The following is a 21,566-nucleotide window of genomic DNA, read 5'->3' as shown; positions in this document are numbered from 1 at the left end:
GTTCTTCATATGTTTTAGTCTCCAGTCCCCTAATAGGACAGGAACAGTAGGCACTTTTGTGCTCTTACGCACGCCCTTTATAGTCCTCTTAGGAATGGGTTGAGGTCAATAGTAGACAGTTTTTGGTTGAAGTTTTTGAGATTTTGAGAAGAGACCACAGAGTCAGGTAGTGAGTTCCAAGCGTTAACAACTCTGTTACAGAAGTCATATTTTTTGTAATCAAGATTGAAGCGGTTAACATTAAGTTTGAATCTATTGTTTGCTCTTGTATTATTGCAATTGAAGCTGAAGTAGTCTTTTACAGGAAGGACATTGCAATAGATGATTCTGTGTGTTAAACACAGGTCTTGTCAGAGTCGGCAGAGTTCTAAATTTTCTGATCCCAGGATTTCAAATCTGGTGGTATAAGGTATTTTGTTGTTTTCAGAGGAGCGGAGAACTCTTATTGTAAAATATTTCTGGATGCGTTCAATTGTATTAATGTCAGAGATGTGATATGGGTTCCAGACAGGTGAGCTGTATTCAAGGATGTTTGTATGCTCTGGTTAGTAGTGTAGAGTTTTTGGAAAAGAAGCTGTGTAAAATTAGGTTTACAACTCTTAGAGCCTTTTTTGCTATGTAATTGCAGTGGGCTTTGGCACTTAGGTCATTAGATATGAAAACTCCAAGGTCTTTAACAGGGTGGGGGTCATCTGTAAGGTAATGTCCATCAAGCTTGTACTTAGCGTTAGGGTTCTTTTTCCCAATATGTAAGACTGAGCATTTGCTGGTTGAGATTTGGAGTTGCCAAGTTTTAGACCAATTGGATACAAAGTCAAGGTCTTTTTGAAGGGTAGAAGTATTGTTGGTGGTGTTAAATAGTTTGACATCGTCAGCAAAGAGAACATAATAACTTGAGATAAGGTCACAGAGATCATTTATGTATAGTATGAAGAGCGTTGGTCTAAGAACGCTGCCTTGGGGAACACCACTTTTGACAGGAACAGGATTTGATAGAGCGTTGTCAAATTTGGCCACTTGTTGTCTGTTTGACAGGAAGGCATTTATCCAATCTAATAAACCAAACCAAACCAATTGTAAAGAGGTCCTGAAATGCTGTAGGATTTTAGTTTTAGGAGTTTATCATGTACTACGGAGTCAAAAGCTTTGCAGAAATCTATGTAGATTGCATCTATTGCTTTGCCTTGATCAAGGTTAGTAGTCCATATGTTTTTGCAGTGGAGAAGTTGTAAGTTACATGATAACTTTTTTCTGAAACCAAATTGTTTATTAGAGAGTAGGTTGTTTGTTTCTAGATGGAGGGTAATGGATTGGTTGATGATAGATTCCATTACTTTGCAGGTGACACAACATAGAGAGATTGGTCTGTAATTTTCAACTAGGCTGGGATCTCCTTTTTTGAAGACATTGCTCCTAGAAACACGAAGCTGTAAACACCAGGGCTGAAGATGACGAATGAGACTTCGTCGAAACGCCACCAAGACACTTCCAATTTTACGCGGGAGAAAACCCGAATAACCAAAGACCTACATACAAACACCTGCGAAAACCTCAGAAAACATATATGTATGTGTGTGTGTGTGTATACATACATACATACATACATACATACATATATATATATGTATATATAATATATATATAAATATATATATTATTTACCTGAGTTGTACAGCCAAGGCAGGAGGCATCAATCTTAATCCTATTCTTCCCAGTTGTGCTGGATAAACCCCAACCAATTCAATCACTGTAACATGCCGGAGCTCTAAACCACATTGTGCTGGCTGTGTAAAATAGGAAGATAATCAATTGGTTTAATTATGAAAAGCATCTATACAATGTGTTTGTGATAATCTTTAATCTGGGACTATTGTATTTGCAAAATTTTATATGACCAAACAATTGATGATTTATTTATTTATTTATTTATTTATTTAATCATATTTATATACCGCCCTATCTCCCGAGGGACTCAGGGCGGTTTACAGGCACTAAAAACAGATAAATACAATATAAATACAATATAAAAACAATTAAAAAACTTATTCTAAAGCCCATTAATTAAAAAGTATAAAAATAAAACCCAATTTAAAACCCATAAATTTAAAATCTAACTCAGTCCTGCACAATTAAATAAGTATGTTTTAAGCCCGCGGCGGAAGGTCCGAAAGCTGACGAAGTCCGGGGGGTAGATCGTTCCAGAGGGTGGGAGCCCCCACAGAGAAGGCCCTTCCCCTGGGCGTCGCCAGACGACATTGCCTCGCTGACGGCACCCTGAGGAGACCCTCTCTGTGAGAGCGCACGGGTCGGTGAGAGGTATTCGGTAGCAGTAGGCGGTCCCGTAAATAACCTGGCCCAATGCCATGGAGCGCTTTAAAGGTGGTCACCAAAACCTTGAAGCGCACCCGGAAGGCCACAGGTAGCCAGTGCAGTCTGCGCAGGATGGGTGTTATGCGGGAGCCACGAGGGGCTCCATCTATCACCCGCGCAGCCGCATTCTGGACTAACTGCAGCATCTGACAATGATACCTTCTTATTTTTTTGGTATCTGAGTTGAGAGTGGAATGGTGCAACCATCCTTGTAGTCCTTGATATCCTAGTGATTTTTTGATACCATTAACCATGGTATCCTTCTGGACTGCTGCAAAGATTTGGAAGGGCACTGTTGCAATGGCTTTCCTCCCTCTGTGGTTTGTTCATTGCCCCTCACTTGTGAAGTACCTCAGGACTCAACATTCTCCCTCTGCCTATTTAACCTCTATATGAAACATCTGGGGAGGCCTTTCATATACTTGGAGTCCAGTGTAAGCAATATGCAAATGATATCAAACCAAACATCTTGACCCTGGGCCTTCCCAGTATTAATGGCAATGTTCTGACGCAATGTATTGAGGTTGTTTGGGTCTGGATAGGGAGGAAAAGGCTCAGGCTGAATCGTGGCAAAACCAAATGGCCACGGTTATTTGAGCCTCCTGCATCTGAGGAGTTTTCATCTTTGGTCTTGGATGAAGTTGTCTCTGTTTAAGACTGAACCACAATCTGGGATCATCCTAGATTCACAACTCTGCTCAAAGAGCAGGTGGTAGCTGAGGTCAGGAAGGCTTTTCACAAACCTATCTAATTGCCATTCATAAGAGGCCCTTCAGACAATCATTTATGTCTTAGTCACCTCACAATCTATCAGTCATATCAAGTAAATCAGATCAAGAAGTCAATTTCACAGGAAGGTTAAAACTATTTTTATGGATATTGGCTATAATAACAAACTTGCAAGTCTGGTTGTGCTGTACTCCCTCCCTCGTCTTATACTCCAGTGAATTAGTGAGGCATTTGCCTCAATCCCTTCCAAATGTTATCTTGTTGCTAAAGGACTAAAAATATTTCAGTCCTTTTTGTAGTTCTTGCCTATTTTCATCTACTCTCTACAAATATAATTGGACATGGGCAACATTAATAGAAACTAATTTTATTAAACATGTTTAATTGTGAAATAGTTTAGCACTTAAGAAACTATTCACTTCTGAAAGCTTGTCAAAAAAAGATGGGGTTACACATGAAATGGACAATAAATTTATTTTCAGACCCAAATTCTGTTTAATCACATAGACTTTTAAGACTCTCTGATTTTTTTCCTGGAACCACTTTGTCACGTTTCCCATTTCATTCTGTATATGAACCATTTATTTATTTGTGGGGATCTATATGTGGGGATCTATATGCCTGCTAAAAAATTAGACTCATTTTTGAAGAGGAAAAAATAAGAATAACTTCAAACTATATGAAGACCATTATCCTCTAAGCTGAATTACTGCAGCAATGGGTCAGAAGAGGAAGCAATTTTGCTGATTTGTCTGTGCTCCCTGTGCTCCTGTTCCATCCAATCTAGAATGTATTAAAGACTTTCTAAAACATTAAAGACTTTCTTTACCTGCAATATTCCCAGCTGCATTCTGTAAAAGTAATTGGATGCAGTAGGAGTGGATATAATAAGCAACCTTCGTTTTTCATAAAACTGATCTAGAAGAGCTGCTGCTGTCCTCACACCAATATTAATATTCATAGCTGAAAGATATACAAAAAATTTAATCATGCTGCCATGTTCATATAGAAACTTAAAAATAAACAACAAATCATGTAGAAAAGCAGACAGAAAAAGTCTTAGCTGATGCCAAAGTTTAAAAAGTGTTTCCAGCTCCTGGAGAAAGATCAGCTTTTTATATACATTTTCAACAGAATAGGCATCAGCCATCAAATTCTTTTTTTTTAAAAAAGTTTTTTATTGATTTTATTATAATGACACAGTACAACACAAGCATACATACTGTAACATAAACACAAGACTCAAGTATTTGCCGATGACATGGTATTTATTTTGGAAGATCCGATGGAAACGGGTCCTAAACTGATACAAAGGATAAAAGAATTTGGAGAGGTAGTAGAACTCAAAATTAAAAAGGATAAATCTAAATTGATTACAAAAAATTTAACAAAGGAATAGGAAATTGAATTAGAGGATAAAATAAAAATGAAGACAACTAAAAAAATAAAATACCTTGGAATTTGGCTTACCGCGAAATGTTCCTCAATTAAGGAGGACAACTACCACAAATTGATACACCAAATAAAAAAAGATTTAGGAAATTGGGAAAAGTTGCAAATCTCATTTTTAAGGAGAATAGCAACAGTGAAGATGAACATATTGCCGAGAATATTATTTCTGTTCCAAGTGATACCATTGAAATTAGGAAAAATATTTTTTCAAGAAGTAAACAAATTAATTTCCAAATTTATATGGCAAAGGAAAAAGCCCAGAATTAAAATGAAATTACTCCAAGATACAAAGGATAGAGAGGGTGTGGGGTTACCACAATGGGAAATTTATCATCAAGCGGCGAGTCTAGTCTGGTTAAAAGACTGGATGGAGCTGAAAAACAATAGAGTGCTAACAATAGAAGGACACGATCTACAAGTAGGGTGGCATGCATTCCTGTGGGACGAGAAGTATAAAACACATAAATATTTTCAAACACACTGGATCAGGAATGCACTGCTACAGATTTGGAAAAAGATAAAACAAAAACATTATACAAGAATCCCAATGTGGCTATCACCAACAGAAGAATTGATATATCCAAATTTACTGGAGAAAAATAAGATAATTAGATATAAGGAATTGATAAATGACCAGGGAGAGTTGAAAAAGAAACAGGAACTAGAACAAGATATGGGTAGGTAATAAAAAGATAAAAAAAGCTATGAGGTATGAAAAGAACCGCAAGAATTGCTTGACATAGTGTAAGCTGCCCTGAGTCTTCGGAGAAGGGCAGGATATAAATGCAAAAAAACTAAAAAAAAACAAAAAACTGTTCCTTTAAAAGGGCCGCAGTGTGGCTCAGGCTGTAAGAAGCTTGTTATTAAACACAGCTGCTTGCAATTACTGCAGGCTCGAGTCCCACCAGGCCCAAGGTTGACTCAGCCTTCCATCCTTTATAAGGTAGGTAAAATGAGGACCCAGATTGTTGGGGGGGCAATAAGTTGACTTTGTATATAAATATACAAATAGGATGAGACTATTGCCTTACACAATGTAAGCCGCCCTGAGTCTTCGGAGAAGGGCGGGATATAAATGTAAATAAAAAAAATAAAAAAAAATAAAAATAATAATAATAAAAAAAGAATTGGATAAAATCATTCATGGAACAGAAATAAAATTAATTAGCAATATATATAAATATCTACTTAGATATAAAATGGAAGAAGAGGTAGTTAAGGATACCATGGGCAATTTTTTTTGGCTACAACGTAGAATTGGAGAAATGGGAAAAATTATGGGAAATAAATATTAAATTGACACTATCAATGGCTTACAAGGAAAACCAGCTAAAAATGTTTTACAGATGGCATTTTACATCAGTATGGCTAGCTAAAATGTTTCCTAATAATTTGTCAAACTGCTGGAAATGCAAAAAAACTCCTGGAATATACTATCACCTATGGTGGACATGTCCTAAGGTGAAAATTTTTTGGTCCAGAATCAGAAACTGGAAGAGATAAGTGGACATAAGGTGGACTTGAAACCAGAGACGTTCTTATTTGGGATATTAACCAGAATTTACAGCAAAGATATTCAGGATTTGATATTACACATAATTACGGTGGCAAGGATTGCCTACGCACAGTTCTGGAAAAATGAAAAGGTACCAACAGACGAAGAAACAATCAAGAAAATTCTGGACTGTGCGGAGATGGTAAATTAACGAAAGAAATAAAGGAAAAGGAAGAGACAGAATATTATCAAATATGGATCAAATGGTATGAGTGGTTGGAGAATAGGAAAACTAAATAGAAATAAAGGATGGAGAAGAGAAGATAACAAATATGTAAAATATTGTAAATAAATGAAACTAGATGTAAAGGGACGATAAAGTCAAAGATAGTAAAAAAGAAGGGAAAAAGGGAATGTATAAAGTAGAAAGTTGAAGGAACGAAACCGTCATGTAAAAAGAAAACACAGATTATGTGTTTATGTTATGTATGTTTGTGTTGTGTTGTGTTCTGTCATTGTAATAAAATCAGCCATCAATTTCTTAAAGCAGCTGGATCTTTTTTTTTCTGGATTGCTTAGCAGCACAATCCCAGAAGAAGGCTCATTTAATTTAAGCAATTACAGACAAGTGCTATGTTAGCAACCATACATTCTTTGGAAGATCTTTTCCCCTTTGAGTTCCCAGTCTTAGAAATAAAAATAAAAAATAAAAAAGAGATAGAAATAAAATCTCAATCTACCCCTCCCTTCATATCTCTTAATTTTATTATATGGCTTTCAATAATCAACATATATTCAGAAAGACCAAAAAATCCACAGAAATCCACAGAATAGGAATGGGATGAAGAGAAATACTCAAGTTAAAGGACATCCATGAATTATCATAATCCAGATAACTCTTTACTGAGTGTGTTCCATAAAGCTCTTCATTCCAATTCTGAACACTACAGCATCATTTGTTTTTTAAGTTTAAAAAAGAATTGAGAATTATAATGGGGAAAAACTTTAGGAAAGAAACAGAAAGCATATTTATAGATTTTTCCCCATACATTTCTGTAGATCTCTAACATTGAAGATCTATGGAAAAAGAGAGAACTTTCTTGGCTTTAATACAATGAATACAAAAGTAAAAAGTACTATTATGTTGACTACCATTTTGCCGGCCTATTTACAAAATGAAATAAAGTTTTTTTTATTGCTTATTGGCAAAATATTATCCACTTAATCCAGGGGTGAAATGCTACCGGTTTGGGCTACCGGTTCGGGTTCACCCGAACTGGTAGTAAAAAAATGATACTAGTTCGCTGAACCAGTAAATAAAAAATGTAAAAAAAAAGTTCTGATGATCAGCTGAGTGACATGCAATCATCAGAACTTTTTAAAAAAACTTTTTTAGCATTTTTTTACTTTAAATGCTTTAAAAAGTAAAAAAAAAAAAGTTCAGATTATCGTGTGTCGCTGAGCTGATCATTGGAACTTTTTAAAAAAAGTTTTTAGGCATCTTTTTACTACCAGCTTGGGCAAATAGGTAGTAAAAAATGCTTTAAAAAGTAAAAAGTAAAAAAAAAAAAGGCTCTGACGATCACAACTGTGCTGCACGATCGCTGGAGCCTTTTTTTTACTTTTTTACTACCTATTCACCCTCACCGGTAGTAAAAAAAATGCTTTTAAAAGGTTAAAAAAAAGGTTCCGATGATTGCGTAGCACAGCTTTGATTGTCGAAGCCTTTTTTTTTACCTTTTAAAAGTATTTTTTACTACCAGTTCTGGTGAATAGGTAGTAAAAAAATGCTTAAAAAAATTAAAAATAAGGTTCCGACGATCACGTGGCACAGCTGTAATCATCGGAGCCTTTTTTTTACCTTTTAAAAAACATTTGGCACATGCGCGGCCAGCAAACCAATAGTAAAACGGTTCAGATTTCACCACTGACTTAATCTACATGTAAGTTATGTTAACAAGAAATGTGAAGAAACTTGAAGGGGTATTAGGTTTTTTATTTATTTGTTTATAATTACATTTTTATACTGCACCATCTCCCGAAGGACTCAGGGCGGTGTACAGCCAATATTAAAATACACATAACACTATGATATAAATATAATAAATAAACACTATTTAAAAACAATTTAAAAACAAATATTTAGTGGCCGAATCACTAAAACGGTCGAAGACCGATTAAAAACCCATTAAAATTTCGCTAAAATACATTCTTAGGCTAGTCCCGCTCGGTGAAATAATAAAGTCTTTAGTTCATGCTTGAAGGCCCGGAGGTCGGGGAGTTGGTGTAACCCCGGAGGTAACTCGTTCCATAGGGCTGGTGCCGCCACAGAGAAGGCCCTCCCCCTGGGGGCCGCGAACCTACATTGTTTGGTCGACGGCACCCTGAGGAGGCCCGCTCTGTGGGAATGCACAGGTCGTTGGGAGGCAATCGGTGGCAGAAGGCGGTCTCGCAAATACCCCGGTCCTAAGCCATGGAGCGCTTTAAAGGTGATAACCAGCACCTTTAATTGCACCCGGAAAGCTACCAGCAGCCAGTGCAGGCCACGCAGGATGGGTGTTATACGGGAGCAACATGGTGCCCCCTCTATCACCCGCGCGGCCGCATTCTGGACTAGCTGGAGCCTCCCGGTGCTCCTCAAGGGGAGCCCCATGTAGAGAGCATTGCAATAGTCCAGGCGGGAAGTGACGAGGGCATGAGTGACAGTGCGCAAGGAGTCCCGATCAAGGAAGGGGCACAACTGGCGAATCAGGTGAACCTGATAAAATGCTCCCCTGGCGACGGCTGTCAAGTGTTCTTCTAAGGATAGCCGATCATATAGGAGAAGGCCTAAGTTGCGCACCCTTCCCCTGGGGGTCAGTATTTCCCCCCCCCCCACAGTCAGCGATGGCGTAAGCTGACTGTACCGGGACGCCGGAACCCACAGCCACTCAGTCTTGGAAGGGTTGAGCTGGAGCCTGTTCCTCCCCATCCAGACTCGCACGGGCTCAAGACACTGGCCCATCACCTCAATGGCTTCGTTGGGGTGGTTCGGGGTGGAAATGTACAGCTGCGTATCATCAGCGTACAGATGATAATCCACCCCAAAACCACGGATAACCTCACCCAGCGGCTTCATATAGATGTTGAACAGGAGAGGCGAGAGAACGGACCCCTGCGGCACCCCACAAGTGAGGCGCCTCGGGGTCGACCTCTGCCCCCCTGCCAACACCGTCTGCAAACGGTTAGAGAGATAGGAGGAGAACTACCGATAAACGGTGCCTCCCACTCCCAATCCCTCCAACCGCCGCAGCAGGATACTATGGTCGATGGTATCAAAAGCCGCTGAGAGATCTAACAGGACAAGGACAGAGGAACATCCTCTGTCCTGAGCCCTCCAGAGGTCATCCACCAACGCGACCAAAGCCGTCTCGGTGCTGTACCCGGGTCTGAAACCGGACTGGAACCGGTCCAGATAAACAGTTTCCTCCAGGTGCTGAGGAAGCTGATATGCCACCCCACTCTCAACAACCTTCACCAAGAAACGAACGTTGGAGACTGGACAGTAGTTCGCTAATACAGCTGGGTCCAGGGAGGGCTTCTTAAGGAGGGGCCTCACCACCGCCTCTTTCAAGGCGGTGGGGAAAATGCCCCCCACCAAAGAAGCGTTGGTAACTCCCAGGAGCCAGCCTCGTGTAACCTCCCGTGTGGCCAGTACCATCCAAGAGGGACACGGGTCCAATAAACATGTGGTGGGATTCAGCCTACCCAACAACCTGTCCATGTCATCGGGAGTCACAAGATTGAACTCAGCCCAGATAAATCTCTCAAGATTCGTCCCCGCCAACCCACCGGATCTATCCAATCAGTGTCCAGTCCGTCCCGAATCCGAGTGATTTTATCAGACAGATATTGTACAAAATCCTCAGCACGCCCCTGCAAGGGGTCCTCCCGAGCCTCCTGCGTAAGCAGGGAGAGGGTCACCTTAAACAGGGTGGCTGGGCGATTATCTGTCGATGCGATGAGAGCGGAAAAATAGTTATGTTTCGCCGCTCTGATCGCCACTAGGTAGGTCTGAATATGCGACCTCGCTAGTGTTCGGTCGGGTTCGGAGCGACTGGACCTCCAGGCGCTCTCTAGGCGTCTTTTCCAGTGCTTCATCTCTCTCAGCTCCTCATTATTCCAAGGAGCTGGTCGAGTTCGTCGCCGGGTCAGAGGCCGCAAAAGCACGACACGGTCTAAAGCCCCAGCCACCACCTCTTCCCAGGCGGCGACCAGTTCCTCTGACGGCCCAAGTTCCCTCAGAAACCTCTCTGGGTCCATCAGGTGCCTGGGACGGAACCATCGAACCGGTTCCGTCTCCCTGCGGTGCGGTGCAGGTTAAACCATGTTTCAAATAATTCATATAATCCTGATTTATATTCTTCTCTCTTACAGGATTTATTCATTACTCACGTACGTGTACAGGTTGGCTCTGTTCCTGACCAGCCTAAATTATACTGGCAAACTCTTGCTGGACTTCCCTGCAACTCATACCCGCCAATGCAGGAAAAGTCACAAGTTGCACCATAATTATCTCCATCACCAGAACATTTTACGTAGCCATTGTCTGGGGCATTTGATTTTCCACAGCGCCTAACTTTAAATACAAAATAACAGAATTCAGTATTCTTCATCATTTCCAGTATATCAAAATGAAAATCTAGTACCTTCTTGAAAGATTATTTATTTATTTCTAGTTAACTAATTATAATTTATAGAGCTGTGGTGGCACAGTGGTTAGAGTGCAGTACTGCAGGCTATTTCTGCTGATCACCAGCTGCCAGCAGTTTGGCAGATCAAATCTCACCAGGCTCAAGGTTGACTCAGCCTTCCATCCTTCCGAAGTCAGTAAAAATGAGGACCCAGATTGTTGGGGGCAATATGTTGACTCTATAAACCGCTTAGAGAGAAGGGTATATAAGTCTAAGTGCTAGTGCTAGTGCTATCTATTAATTCATGGGATAATAAGACTATCTGGGTAACGATCCTGTTTTTATAGAGCACTATCATTTATAAAGCTGAACTCCCAGTGATCCTAACACCAGAATAATGCCACTAGTTATACCTATTTCCTATGATGGGAATTTCAACTACAACCTCCAAGGTCCCTTCCAACTCTGTTACTGTTACTAAACTGAATTGGATTGTTTCTATTTCCTAAGCATAACATATCACATTAATAAACAGAATGCAATCCTCAGGTATGATCAGCAATTTAATTCTTTATAGAATTATATTACAAATTACTGTGCTAAACTATGAAGGTATAATTATCTAAATCTGAGAGAATTTGCTATCCTCAAGAGATAACCTCAGTCAATCCCAGTAGTATATGCAACAGAGGTTATGGAGTAGTAGTTCAGTCATACAAAATGCATCAACTTATTATCTTCAATGCTTTTGAAAAGGCTAGCTCCTATTTATTGTGTGTTATCTACAAAAGCCTGTACTAGTATAGTGCAGGGGTGAAATGCTCCAGTTCAGGCAAACTGGTAGTGATAAAAACTACTGGTTCGAGTGAAAAAAAGCTACTAGTTTGGTCAAACCAGTAGTTAGCTACCAGTTTGGTCAAACCGGTAATTAAAAAAAGCTATGATCTGACGATCACCTGTGCTATGCAGTTTAGCTAAACTACATGCCACAGCTGATCCCCCCCTTGCTGTTCTACTTACCCTCCCAAGTCTAATTCTTGCACGTACTGCATGTGTGTGCGTGCATGCACATGCAACACACGTTTGGCGCGCACTGCACATGCCGCATGTGTTTGGTGCATATGTGTAGATGCAGCACGCACTTGGCGTGCAGCATGCATGTGCAGGCAGCGAACTGGTAGCAAAATGGTCCCGATTTCACTCCTGGTATAGTACCTTCCAGATATATTGGAACTGTAACTCTGAATATTGGCCCTGATGGATACATTCAGGAAGCTAGTCTACATCTCCAAATAACATGTGAATGTGGTTTGGGTTCAATGACTGTGCTTGTTTTCAGCTGCAAAGTGATCTTACCTCTGACTTTGACCAAAAATTTGCAAGTTCCCTTATTCCCAGCTCTGTCATACACAGTATATTGGATTTTGTGATCTCCTTCTGAAAAATATGATCCTGGTGGAAGTCCTTTCAAGATAACACTAAAAATGAAATAAAGTAATGTTAAATTTTAAAAAGACAGCAATGTCTCATTCTTGCAGTATATATTTTAGAGAATATGGACTAAATTGTTAATATTATACTTATCTAGAACGTCTGAGAATCTTTTTAAAACACCATCTACTGATATGTAACAACAATAATACTATTGTGTCAATGGTAGCCTCACACAGCAATGAACAAGGAAACATTCAATTTTGCAGCTACTAAGTTTATTGGATGAGCAGACACAAAAATAGCCAGGGAAGTGAAACAGGCCCTCATCAATCAACAGGAGCGCTGATTTACCACCAGCCTATCAAGTACTTGAAAGACGTGGACTGGGCAGCACAAGCAAACAATAGCTAATGTCATAAAATCCAGCTACGAACACACCCCAATCAACATCTAAAAAAGCCAATTACAACAGGCACTATGAATACCACACACAAAACAGAATATATTCTGCTAGAGAAAAGTTCCCTAAGATGGGCTCCAGCACGAGTCTGAAAGCTCAGAAAACAAAACCTCTGGTCCTGGTGACTGACCTAGATTGGATCCTGCAACACTATATATGGATATAAAATAAGCACTAGCTATATAAAAGTTGATCTTGCATCTTGTTACTCTTCAATTGCTAGACTGCAAAATTATTTGGACTGCATGTTTGAAAGAAAGACTAGGAACTAAAATGCTGTAAATTTCTCAATTCATACTGTTATGTATTCATGTTTGTACCTTTAAATATTTGAGCGGGAAATCAGCACGTTGCTGATTGGACGAAGCCTCCAGTAGAACTGTATAAAAGGAGAGGTTTTTCCCCCAGCCTGTTGCTGGGTTCACCCTATATTAAAGAGCTGTTGTCACTACCCTGGTCTCCAGCCTCGTTACTTCCAGAACTTAACATTGGCGACGAAGGTGGGATCTCGAGGCTGAGGAGAACCAGAACCGAGCTGAAGCACGATAGACCCGAACCCAGCAAACCCAGGGCAGAAAAGCGGAGATGGCCAGTTACACTCCGCCCGCACCGTTTGACCCGGCTAAAGAGAAATGGGAACGATATGACCCGCTTCAAAGCTCCCTAGAAGCCAACGAACTGCACGGAGTTCCAGATAACCGAAAAAGGGCTTATTTCCTAAGCCACTGCGGTCCGGAGGTCATTGATATCGCGGAAGCCCTGGCAGAGCCAACGCCGTTGCAGTCGGTGTCGTGGCCAACTTTACAGACTTTACTAAGAAATCACTTCGCACCAACGCCGTCCAAGTACGTGCGGCGGTTTGAATTCGGAGAGCGAAGGCAGATGGAGGGCGAGTCCATCGGTGACTACATGGCCGCCCTAAGAAGAGCGCCCAAGGACTGCGGATACCGTGACCTAGACGAGGTGCTCCTCGAGCAACTCATCCGAGGGGTCAAAGACATCCGTTTGCGGCGACGGCTGCTAGCAAAGAGCAACCTAACGCTGGCCAACGCTCTGGACGAAGCCAGAGCACATGAAATGTCCTCCCAAGCGGCAGAGACACTGCAGAAGCCGGTCCCACAAAAGGCGAGCGCAAAGGCAACTCCGGTGCACCAGGAGGAGGTTCAGACCGAATCCGACGGTGAAGATGAGGAAGGGGTCTGCCGCACCGAGAAACGCGACAAAGGGGACCGAGACGAATGCGGAAGCTGCGGGGGTCAACACCAGCGCCAACGCTGCAAGTTTAAAGACGCGACATGTCGGCGGTGTGGGAAGAAAGGGCACCTAGCTCAAGTTTGCCCAACCTTCCCGCCGAAAATTCAAATCGGCCAATCAGAGCGCGGAATCGGCAAGGCGACCCGCGATTGGCTCAAACAAAAAAGGCGCGGATTCCAACCAAACAACTGTGGTCATAGGCCGCGCCTCGACCAAAGTGGAGAAGAAGATCTTCACCAAGCCAAAAATAGAGGGAGTACGGTGCCGGCTTGAAGTAGACACGGATCAGCGATCACCATCATGTCCTGGGACACTTTGGCGGTCGCTGCCGTCCGTCGCAAGCGCCACCTGCAAGCACAACGACTACGAGTCCACGACTACCAGGGAATCGCATCCCTGTTCGAGGGACCACCTCCGTCCGAGTCGAGTACGGTCCACACAAGAAGACCCTGCCCATCACGATCGTCGAAGGAACTCTGCCCAGTCTGTTGGGACTAGACTGGTTTCGTGCCCTGGGCATGGGAGTGACTGGCATCTACAGAAGTGACTGTAACCTGAAAGACATTCTCTTTAACGAGTTCGAAGATGTCTTCAAGGACTGCCTGGGCAAGTACAAGGGGACCCCTATTTCCTTCAACTTAGACCCCCAGGTAGCCCCCATTAGGCTTAAGGCGAGGGGAGTCCTTTGCCCTAAAACCAAAAATCGATAAGGAGCTGGACAAGCTCATCAATCAGGGGATTTTGGTGCCAGTCGATCACGCAAAGTGGGAGACGCCAATCGTCACCCCACTAAAGTCGGACGGGTCAATTAGAATTTGCGCTGACTACAAGGCGACGCTTAACAAAGCCTTACAGAAAAGCGCTTACCCGGTTCCCGTGGTGCAACATTTATTGCACTCTTTGGGGCAAGGGCAAGTCTTTGCGAAGTTAGACTTGGCCCAAGCCTACCAGCAACTGCCCGTAGACGCCCGCACAGCCGAAGCCCAAACGATTGTAACGCACAGGGGGGCATTCAAGTGCACCCGATTGCAATTTGGGGTCAGTGTGGCACCAGGGTTGTTCCAAAACCTAATGGAACGACTACTGCAGGGGCTCCCAGGGGTAGTCCCCTACTTCGATGACGTCCTAATTTCAGGGAAAACATGGAGGAATTGGGGAGCGTTAAGAAAGGTTTTGGGATTTTCCGGACAGCCGGATTAAAAGTCAAGGCAAACAAATGCCAGATAGGGGTCGAATCCGATTTCTTGGGCTACCGGATAGACAAGAAAGGAATTCACCCTACTGAGAGCAAGGTCAAGGCAATTAGGAAGGCTCCAGCGCCCAAAAACAAAGCAGAGCTGCAGGCATTCCTGGATTGGTGAATTTTACGCGGTCTTTTAAAGAACAAAGCAACTGCTATGGAACCGCTGCATAGGCTCTTAGGGAAAAATACTGTTTGGTCTTGGGGAAAGACAGAAAATAGGGCTTTCGAAGCAGTAAAGAACCTGCTCTCAAGCGATAGCCTGCTCATTCAATATCACAACTCATTACCCCTAGTGTTGGTTTGCGATGCCTCCCTTATGGGGTGGGGCTGTACTCAGCCATAGACTTCAAACGGCACAGAAGCCCCTATAGCTTCTACTCTAGAACGATGTCCTCCCAGAGAGGAACTACAGCCAATTAGACAAAGAAGCAGAAGCCATTGTGCCAGGGGTCAAAAAATTCCACGAGTATGTCTTTGGGCGGAATTTTGAAATCGTGACTGACCACAGACCGCTACTAGGGATACTGGCTGGCGACCGCCCAACGCCTGTGGCACTTTCGCCACGCTTGACCCGATGGACTATATTCTTAGCCGCTTATTCGTACAAGCTGCAGCATCGACCAGGAAAAGAAGTGGGCATGCAGACGCGTTGAGCCGATGCCCACTACCAGGGGCGATCAAGACCCCACTCCGGGACGCCCATCCTACTTATTGACTCGTTGGACTCTGGCCCAGTCACATCTAAGGAAGTGGCTCGGCATCATACCGACATTGTGTTAAGGACTGTACTCGGTTGGGTACAGAGAGGGTGGCCTGCTGCGCCGGGCGAACGGTTCAAAGAATTTGTTAAAAAACGAGATGAGCTCTCGGCTCAAGGGGGGTGCCTGTTATGGGGTGATCGTGTAATAATTCCTGATAAATTAAGGGGAAAGGTATTGGACCTCCTCCACGAGGGTCACCCAGGGATCGTAAGGATGAAGGGGTTAGCTAGAAGCTATGTGTGGTGGCCACTCATGGACGCAGAGATTGCTGAGAGGGTAGGGAAATGCCAGGCTTGCCAAGAGTCCAGACCTCTACCCCCAACGGCCCCAGTCAGGGAATGGGAAAAGCCCCAAGGGCCCTGGTCAAGAATCCACATTGATTTTGCTGGCCCTTTCCACGGCCAAACGTTCCTAGTGGTTGTTGATGCATTCTCCAAATGGTTGGAGATCATACTCATGAAATCCACTACGGCCGAAGCAGTAATCGCAACCCTGCGCCGAATGGCCTTGCAGAGCGTTCCGTCCGGAGCGCTAAGGAGGCATTGTCCAGGCTCAAGCCAGGTGACTGGCAAACAAATGCCAGATAGGGGTCGAATCCGTCGATTTCTTGGGCTACCGGATAGACAAGAAAGGAATTCACCCTACTGAGAGCAAGGTCAAGGCAATTAGGAAGGCTCCAGCGCCTAAAACAAAGCAGAGCTGCAGGCATTCCTGGGGTTGGTGAATTTTACGCGGTCTTTTAAAGAACAAAGCAACTGCTATGGAACCGCTGCATAGGCTCTTAGGAAAAATACTGTTTGGTCTTGGGGAAAGTCAGAAAATAGGGCTTTGAAGCAGTAAAGAACCTGCTCTCAAGTGATAGCCTGCTCATCCAATATCACAACTCATTACCCCTAGTGCTGGTTTATGATGCCTCCCTTATGGGGTGGGGCTGTACTCAGCCATAGACTTCCAAACGGCACAGAAGCCCCTATAGCTTTTACTCTAGAACGATGTCCTCCCAGAGAGGAACTACAGCCAATTAGACAAAGAAGCACTAGCCATTGTGTCAGGGGTCAAAAATTCCATGAGTATGTCTTTGGGCGGAATTTTGAAATCGTGACTGACCACAGACCGCTACTAGGGATACTGGCTGGCGATCGCCAACGCCTGTGGCACTTTCGCCACGCTTGACCCGATGGACTATATTCTTAGCCGCTTATTCGCACAAGCTGCAGCATCGACCAGGAAAAGAAGTGGGCATGCAGACGCGTTGAGCCGATGCCCACTACCAGGGGCGATCAAGACCCCACTCCGGGACGCCCATCCTACTTATTGACTCGTTGGACTCTGGCCCAGTCACATCTAAGGAAGTGGCTCGGCATCATACCGACATTGTGTTAAGGACTGTACCGGTTGGGTACAGAGAGGGTGGCCGCTGCGCCGGGCGAACGGTTCAAAGAATTTGTTAAAAACGAGATGAGCTCTCGGCTCAAGGGGTGCCTGTTATGGGGTGATCGTGTAATAATTCCTGATAAATTAAGGGAAAGGTATTGGACCTCCTCCACGAGGGTCACCCAGGGATCGTAAGGATGAAGGGGTTAGCTAGAAGCTATGTGTGGTGGCCACCATGGACGCAGAGATTGCTGAGAGGGTAGGGAAATGCCAGGCTTGCCAAGAGTCCAGACCTCTACCCCAACGGCCCCAGTCAGAGAATGGGAAAAGCCCAGCCGAATTACTAATGGGACGGAAACTCCGTGCCCACTTGACTGCTTGAACCCCATTACACACCCGAGGGTTACAAGGGGAACTAGAAAAGACAAGGAAATGAGCATAGGCGACCGGGTGTGGGCCCGAAACTATGGGGACGGCCCTAGTTGGTTCGCAGGACAAATAATAAAGATAACCGCCCAAAATCGACGTGGTAGAGCTACCAGACAACCGAGTGTGGGCGCCACATAGATCAGTTAAGGAAACGAATAACTGATCAAACCGAACCAAATGAAACAGATCATGACCAATACCAATTTGAATTCACAGCTGACAATGACCCGGGAGGCGCAAGACTTAGCTGAGGTCCCAGAGTTCCAGCGACGCCATCAGGCTCAAGCCAGGTGACTGGCAAACAAAGATAGACTTTTCCTAGCCGTCCAGCACAGAACCCCAAGCACGGCCACCGGAAAAGCCCCAAGGGCCCTGGTCAAGAATCCACATTGATTTTGCTGGCCCTTTCACGGCCAAACTTCCTAGTGGTTGTTGATGCATTTTCCAAATGGTTGGAGATCATACTCATGAAATCCACTACGGCCAAGCAGTAATCGCAACCCTGCGCCACCTATTCGCAACTCACGGGTTGCCGGACACTCTGGTGTCCGACAATGGGCCCCACCACGGCAGCCCAGTTTGAAGAATACCTGGCAGAGGAAGGCATCCGACATGCCCTCTCTGCGCCTTTCCACCCTGCGCCGAATGGCCTTGCAGAGCGTTCCGTCCGGAGCGCTAAGGAGGCATTGTCCAGGCTCAAGCCAGGTGACTGGCAAACAAAGATAGACTTTTCCTAGCCGTCCAGCACAGAACCCCAAGCACGGCCACCGGAAAAGCCCCAAGGGCCCTGGTCAAGAATCCACATTGATTTTGCTGGCCCTTTCACGGCCAAACTTCCTAGTGGTTGTTGATGCATTTTCCAAATGGTTGGAGATCATACTCATGAAATCCACTACGGCCAAGCAGTAATCGCAACCCTGCGCCACCTATTCGCAACTCACGGGTTGCCGGACACTCTGGTGTCCGACAATGGGCCCCACCACGGCAGCCCAGTTTGAAGAATACCTGGCAGAGGAAGGCATCCGACATGCCCTCTCTGCGCCTTTCCACCCTGCGCCGAATGGCCTTGCAGAGCGTTCCGTCCGGAGCGCTAAGGAGGCATTGTCCAGGCTCAAGCCAGGTGACTGGCAAACAAAGATAGACTTTTCCTAGCCGTCCAGCACAGAACCCCAAGCACGGCCACGGGAAAAGCCCCAAGGGCCCTGGTCAAGAATCCACATTGATTTTGCTGGCCCTTTCCACGGCCAAACATTCCTAGTGGTTGTTGATGCATTTTCCAAATGGTTGGAGATCATACTCATGAAATCCACTACGGCCAAGCAGTAATCGCAACCCTGCGCCACCTATTCGCAACTCACGGGTTGCCGGACACTCTGGTGTCCGACAATGGGCCCCACCACGGCAAGCAGTAATCGCAACCCTGCGCCACCTATTCGCAACTCACGGGTTGCCGGACACTCTGGTGTCCGACAATGGGCCCCACCACGGCAAGCAGTAATCGCAACCCTGCGCCACCTATTCGCAACTCACGGGTTGCCGGACACTCTGGTGTCCGACAATGGGCCCCACCACGGCAGCCCAGTTTGAAGAATACCTGGCAGAGGAAGGCATCCGACATGCCCTCTCTGCGCCTTTCCACCCTGCGCCGAATGGCCTTGCAGAGCGTTCCGTCCGGAGCGCTAAGGAGGCATTGTCCAGGCTCAAGCCAGGTGACTGGCAAACAAAGATAGACTTTTCCTAGCCGTCCAGCACAGAACCCCAAGCACGCCACCGGAAAAGCCCAGCCGAATTACTAATGGGACGGAAACTCCGGTGCCCACTTGACTGCTTGAACCCCATTACACACCAGAGGGTTACAAGGGGAACTAGAAAAGACAAGGAAATGAGCATAGGCGACCGGTGTGGGCCCGAAACTATGGGGACGGCCCTAGTTGGTTCGCAGGACAAATAATAAAGATAACCGCCCAAAATCGTACGTGGTAGAGCTACCAGACAACCGAGTGTGGGCGCCACATAGATCAGTTAAGGAAACGAATAACTGATCAAACCAACCAAATGAAACAAATCATGACCAATACCAATTTGAATCCACAGCTGACAATGACCCGGGGGAGGCGCAAGACTTAGCTGAGGTCCCAGAGTTCCAGCGACGCCATCAGGTTCCCGAGGGAAACAGCAGGAAAGTTTCAAAAGTAATCCAAGGCCGGATGGCCAAGAAAAAGAGTCGGCCAATAATCCGGAGCCGGAATAGCTCAGGCTGTTAAGAAGCCTGTTATTAGAACACAGTAGCCTGCAATTACTGCAGGTTCAAGCCCGGCCCAAGGCTGACTCAGCCTTCCATCCTTTATAAGGTAGGTAAAATGAGGACCCAGATTGTTGGGGGGGCAATAAGTTGATTTTGTAAAAAATATACAAATAGAATGAGACTATTGCCTTATACACTGTAAGCCGCCCTCAGTCTTCGGAGAAGGGCGGGATATAAATGTAAAAAAAAAAATCAAAAAAATCCCCATTCCCTCCCCACTCCTGGGGGAAGGATATTGTAAAATCTCTATTCCCACCCCACTCTGGGGCCAGCCAGAGATGGTATTTGCCGGTTCTCCGAACTACTCAAAATTACCACTACCGGTTCTCCAGAACCTGTCAGAACCTGCTGAATTTCACCTCTGCCTCATTCCCCCTCTCCACAACAAGCAACATGGGTTTTGGCCCAACGGGTTGCTGTGAGTGCGGATGAGTTAACCTGTCAGTTACGGGACAGACTGCTGACTGACTCCTGGTTCCTAGAGCACCAGCAATTGCTCACCCAAAAGGATGGGTTGGCGTGGAAAGACAGTAAATTATACAGGCCCCATACTTTAAGGCCTCAAATGGTAAATGCCATGATATGAAACAGGCAGGACACTTTGGGTTTCTCAAACCCCTGCATTTAGCCAAGACACAGTTCTGGTGGCCCTGGATGCAACATGAAATAGAGGACTATGTCAAAGGCTGTCTGGTCTGTGCGACCATAGAGAAGCCCCCTGGCCTCTAACAGTCCATGGCCGACCTGACCCAGCCATGGGAGGAGATAGCCACAGACTTCATCATGGAGCTTCCAGAGAGCAATGGCCAGACTGTCATATGGACGGTCACCAATTTGTTTTCAAAACAGGCACATTTTGTACCAGGCCCTGGGTTGCTGCTGGCATAAAAATTGGCTAAACTGTTTCTCATGCATATATATCACCTCCACAGCAAGCCGTGGAGGATAATCTTAACAGCCAAATGGATAACAGTCCAGTAAGCAAGGTTTGCAAAGCAGTAACCAAGGCAAGAAGTCCAGTTAGCAAAACAGTAACCAGAGCCAGAAGTTCAGCAAAGCAGACAAACCAGGTAAGCCCCACCAGAAAGAGCACAGTAATCTCCAGACGTCAGCAAGTGCACCAAGGCTCCACAGATTCAACACTTGTTTCCAACAAATGCCTCTTCCACTGACATCTCCGTACATCTCAGTCCCCAGATGTGCCTTGTGAAGGGGCGGGGCACTCTCCTCCCTTGTAGCCAGCTCTGTCGTGTCCCACTCCTCCGCTGACGGCTGGGTCCGGGAAATCCGAATCAGGCGTGCCTCTGCAGCTCTGCCCAAAGTCCTAGCAAAGTCCTCAGAGCAGGCAGGAGACCAGTAAGTGACTTCAGCAAGATAAGTTTGACTTTTTGCCTGACTCAGAGACTGCCAGAAAGTAGCTCCTTTATATAGGCCATGGGGTGTGGCACCATGACTCAGCACTCATTAAGGCCTGCCCCTCCCTTCCCTCTGTAGCCTCCGTCTCTCCAATCTTCTGATGCGAGGGTCACACCAATCAGCTGTTCTTGGGAGTAAACCCTCCTCAGGCTCACCTGCTGTGGAGGAGGG

The 21,566-nt window shown here is 44.9% G+C and overlaps 1 protein-coding gene across 4 annotated transcripts in view; it reads right to left on the bottom strand.

Moving 5' to 3' along the window:
• Positions 1-21,566, bottom strand: part of SRPX (sushi repeat containing protein X-linked) — a 149,114-nt gene that overhangs the window by 38,422 nt on the left and 89,126 nt on the right. For 3 of the 4 annotated variants that reach the window (XM_058184457.1, XM_058184455.1, XM_058184456.1), the window contains 4 exons: positions 12,076-12,197; positions 10,485-10,664; positions 3,929-4,062; positions 1,663-1,784 (listed from right to left, as the gene is read on the bottom strand). In XM_058184457.1, the coding sequence (XP_058040440.1) occupies positions 1,663-1,784; positions 3,929-4,062; positions 10,485-10,664; positions 12,076-12,197 (558 nt within the window). The remainder of the gene's footprint in view (positions 1-1,662; positions 1,785-3,928; positions 4,063-10,484; positions 10,665-12,075; positions 12,198-21,566) is intronic. The other variant, XM_058184458.1, reaches the window with a different exon arrangement.

This window comes from Ahaetulla prasina, chromosome 5 (assembly GCF_028640845.1).
Source record: "Ahaetulla prasina isolate Xishuangbanna chromosome 5, ASM2864084v1, whole genome shotgun sequence".
NCBI classification, from domain to species: Eukaryota; Metazoa; Chordata; class Lepidosauria; order Squamata; family Colubridae; genus Ahaetulla; species Ahaetulla prasina.
The sequence above is the reverse complement of the archived record's forward strand: the minus strand, read 5'-3'. Positions and strand labels throughout refer to the sequence as shown.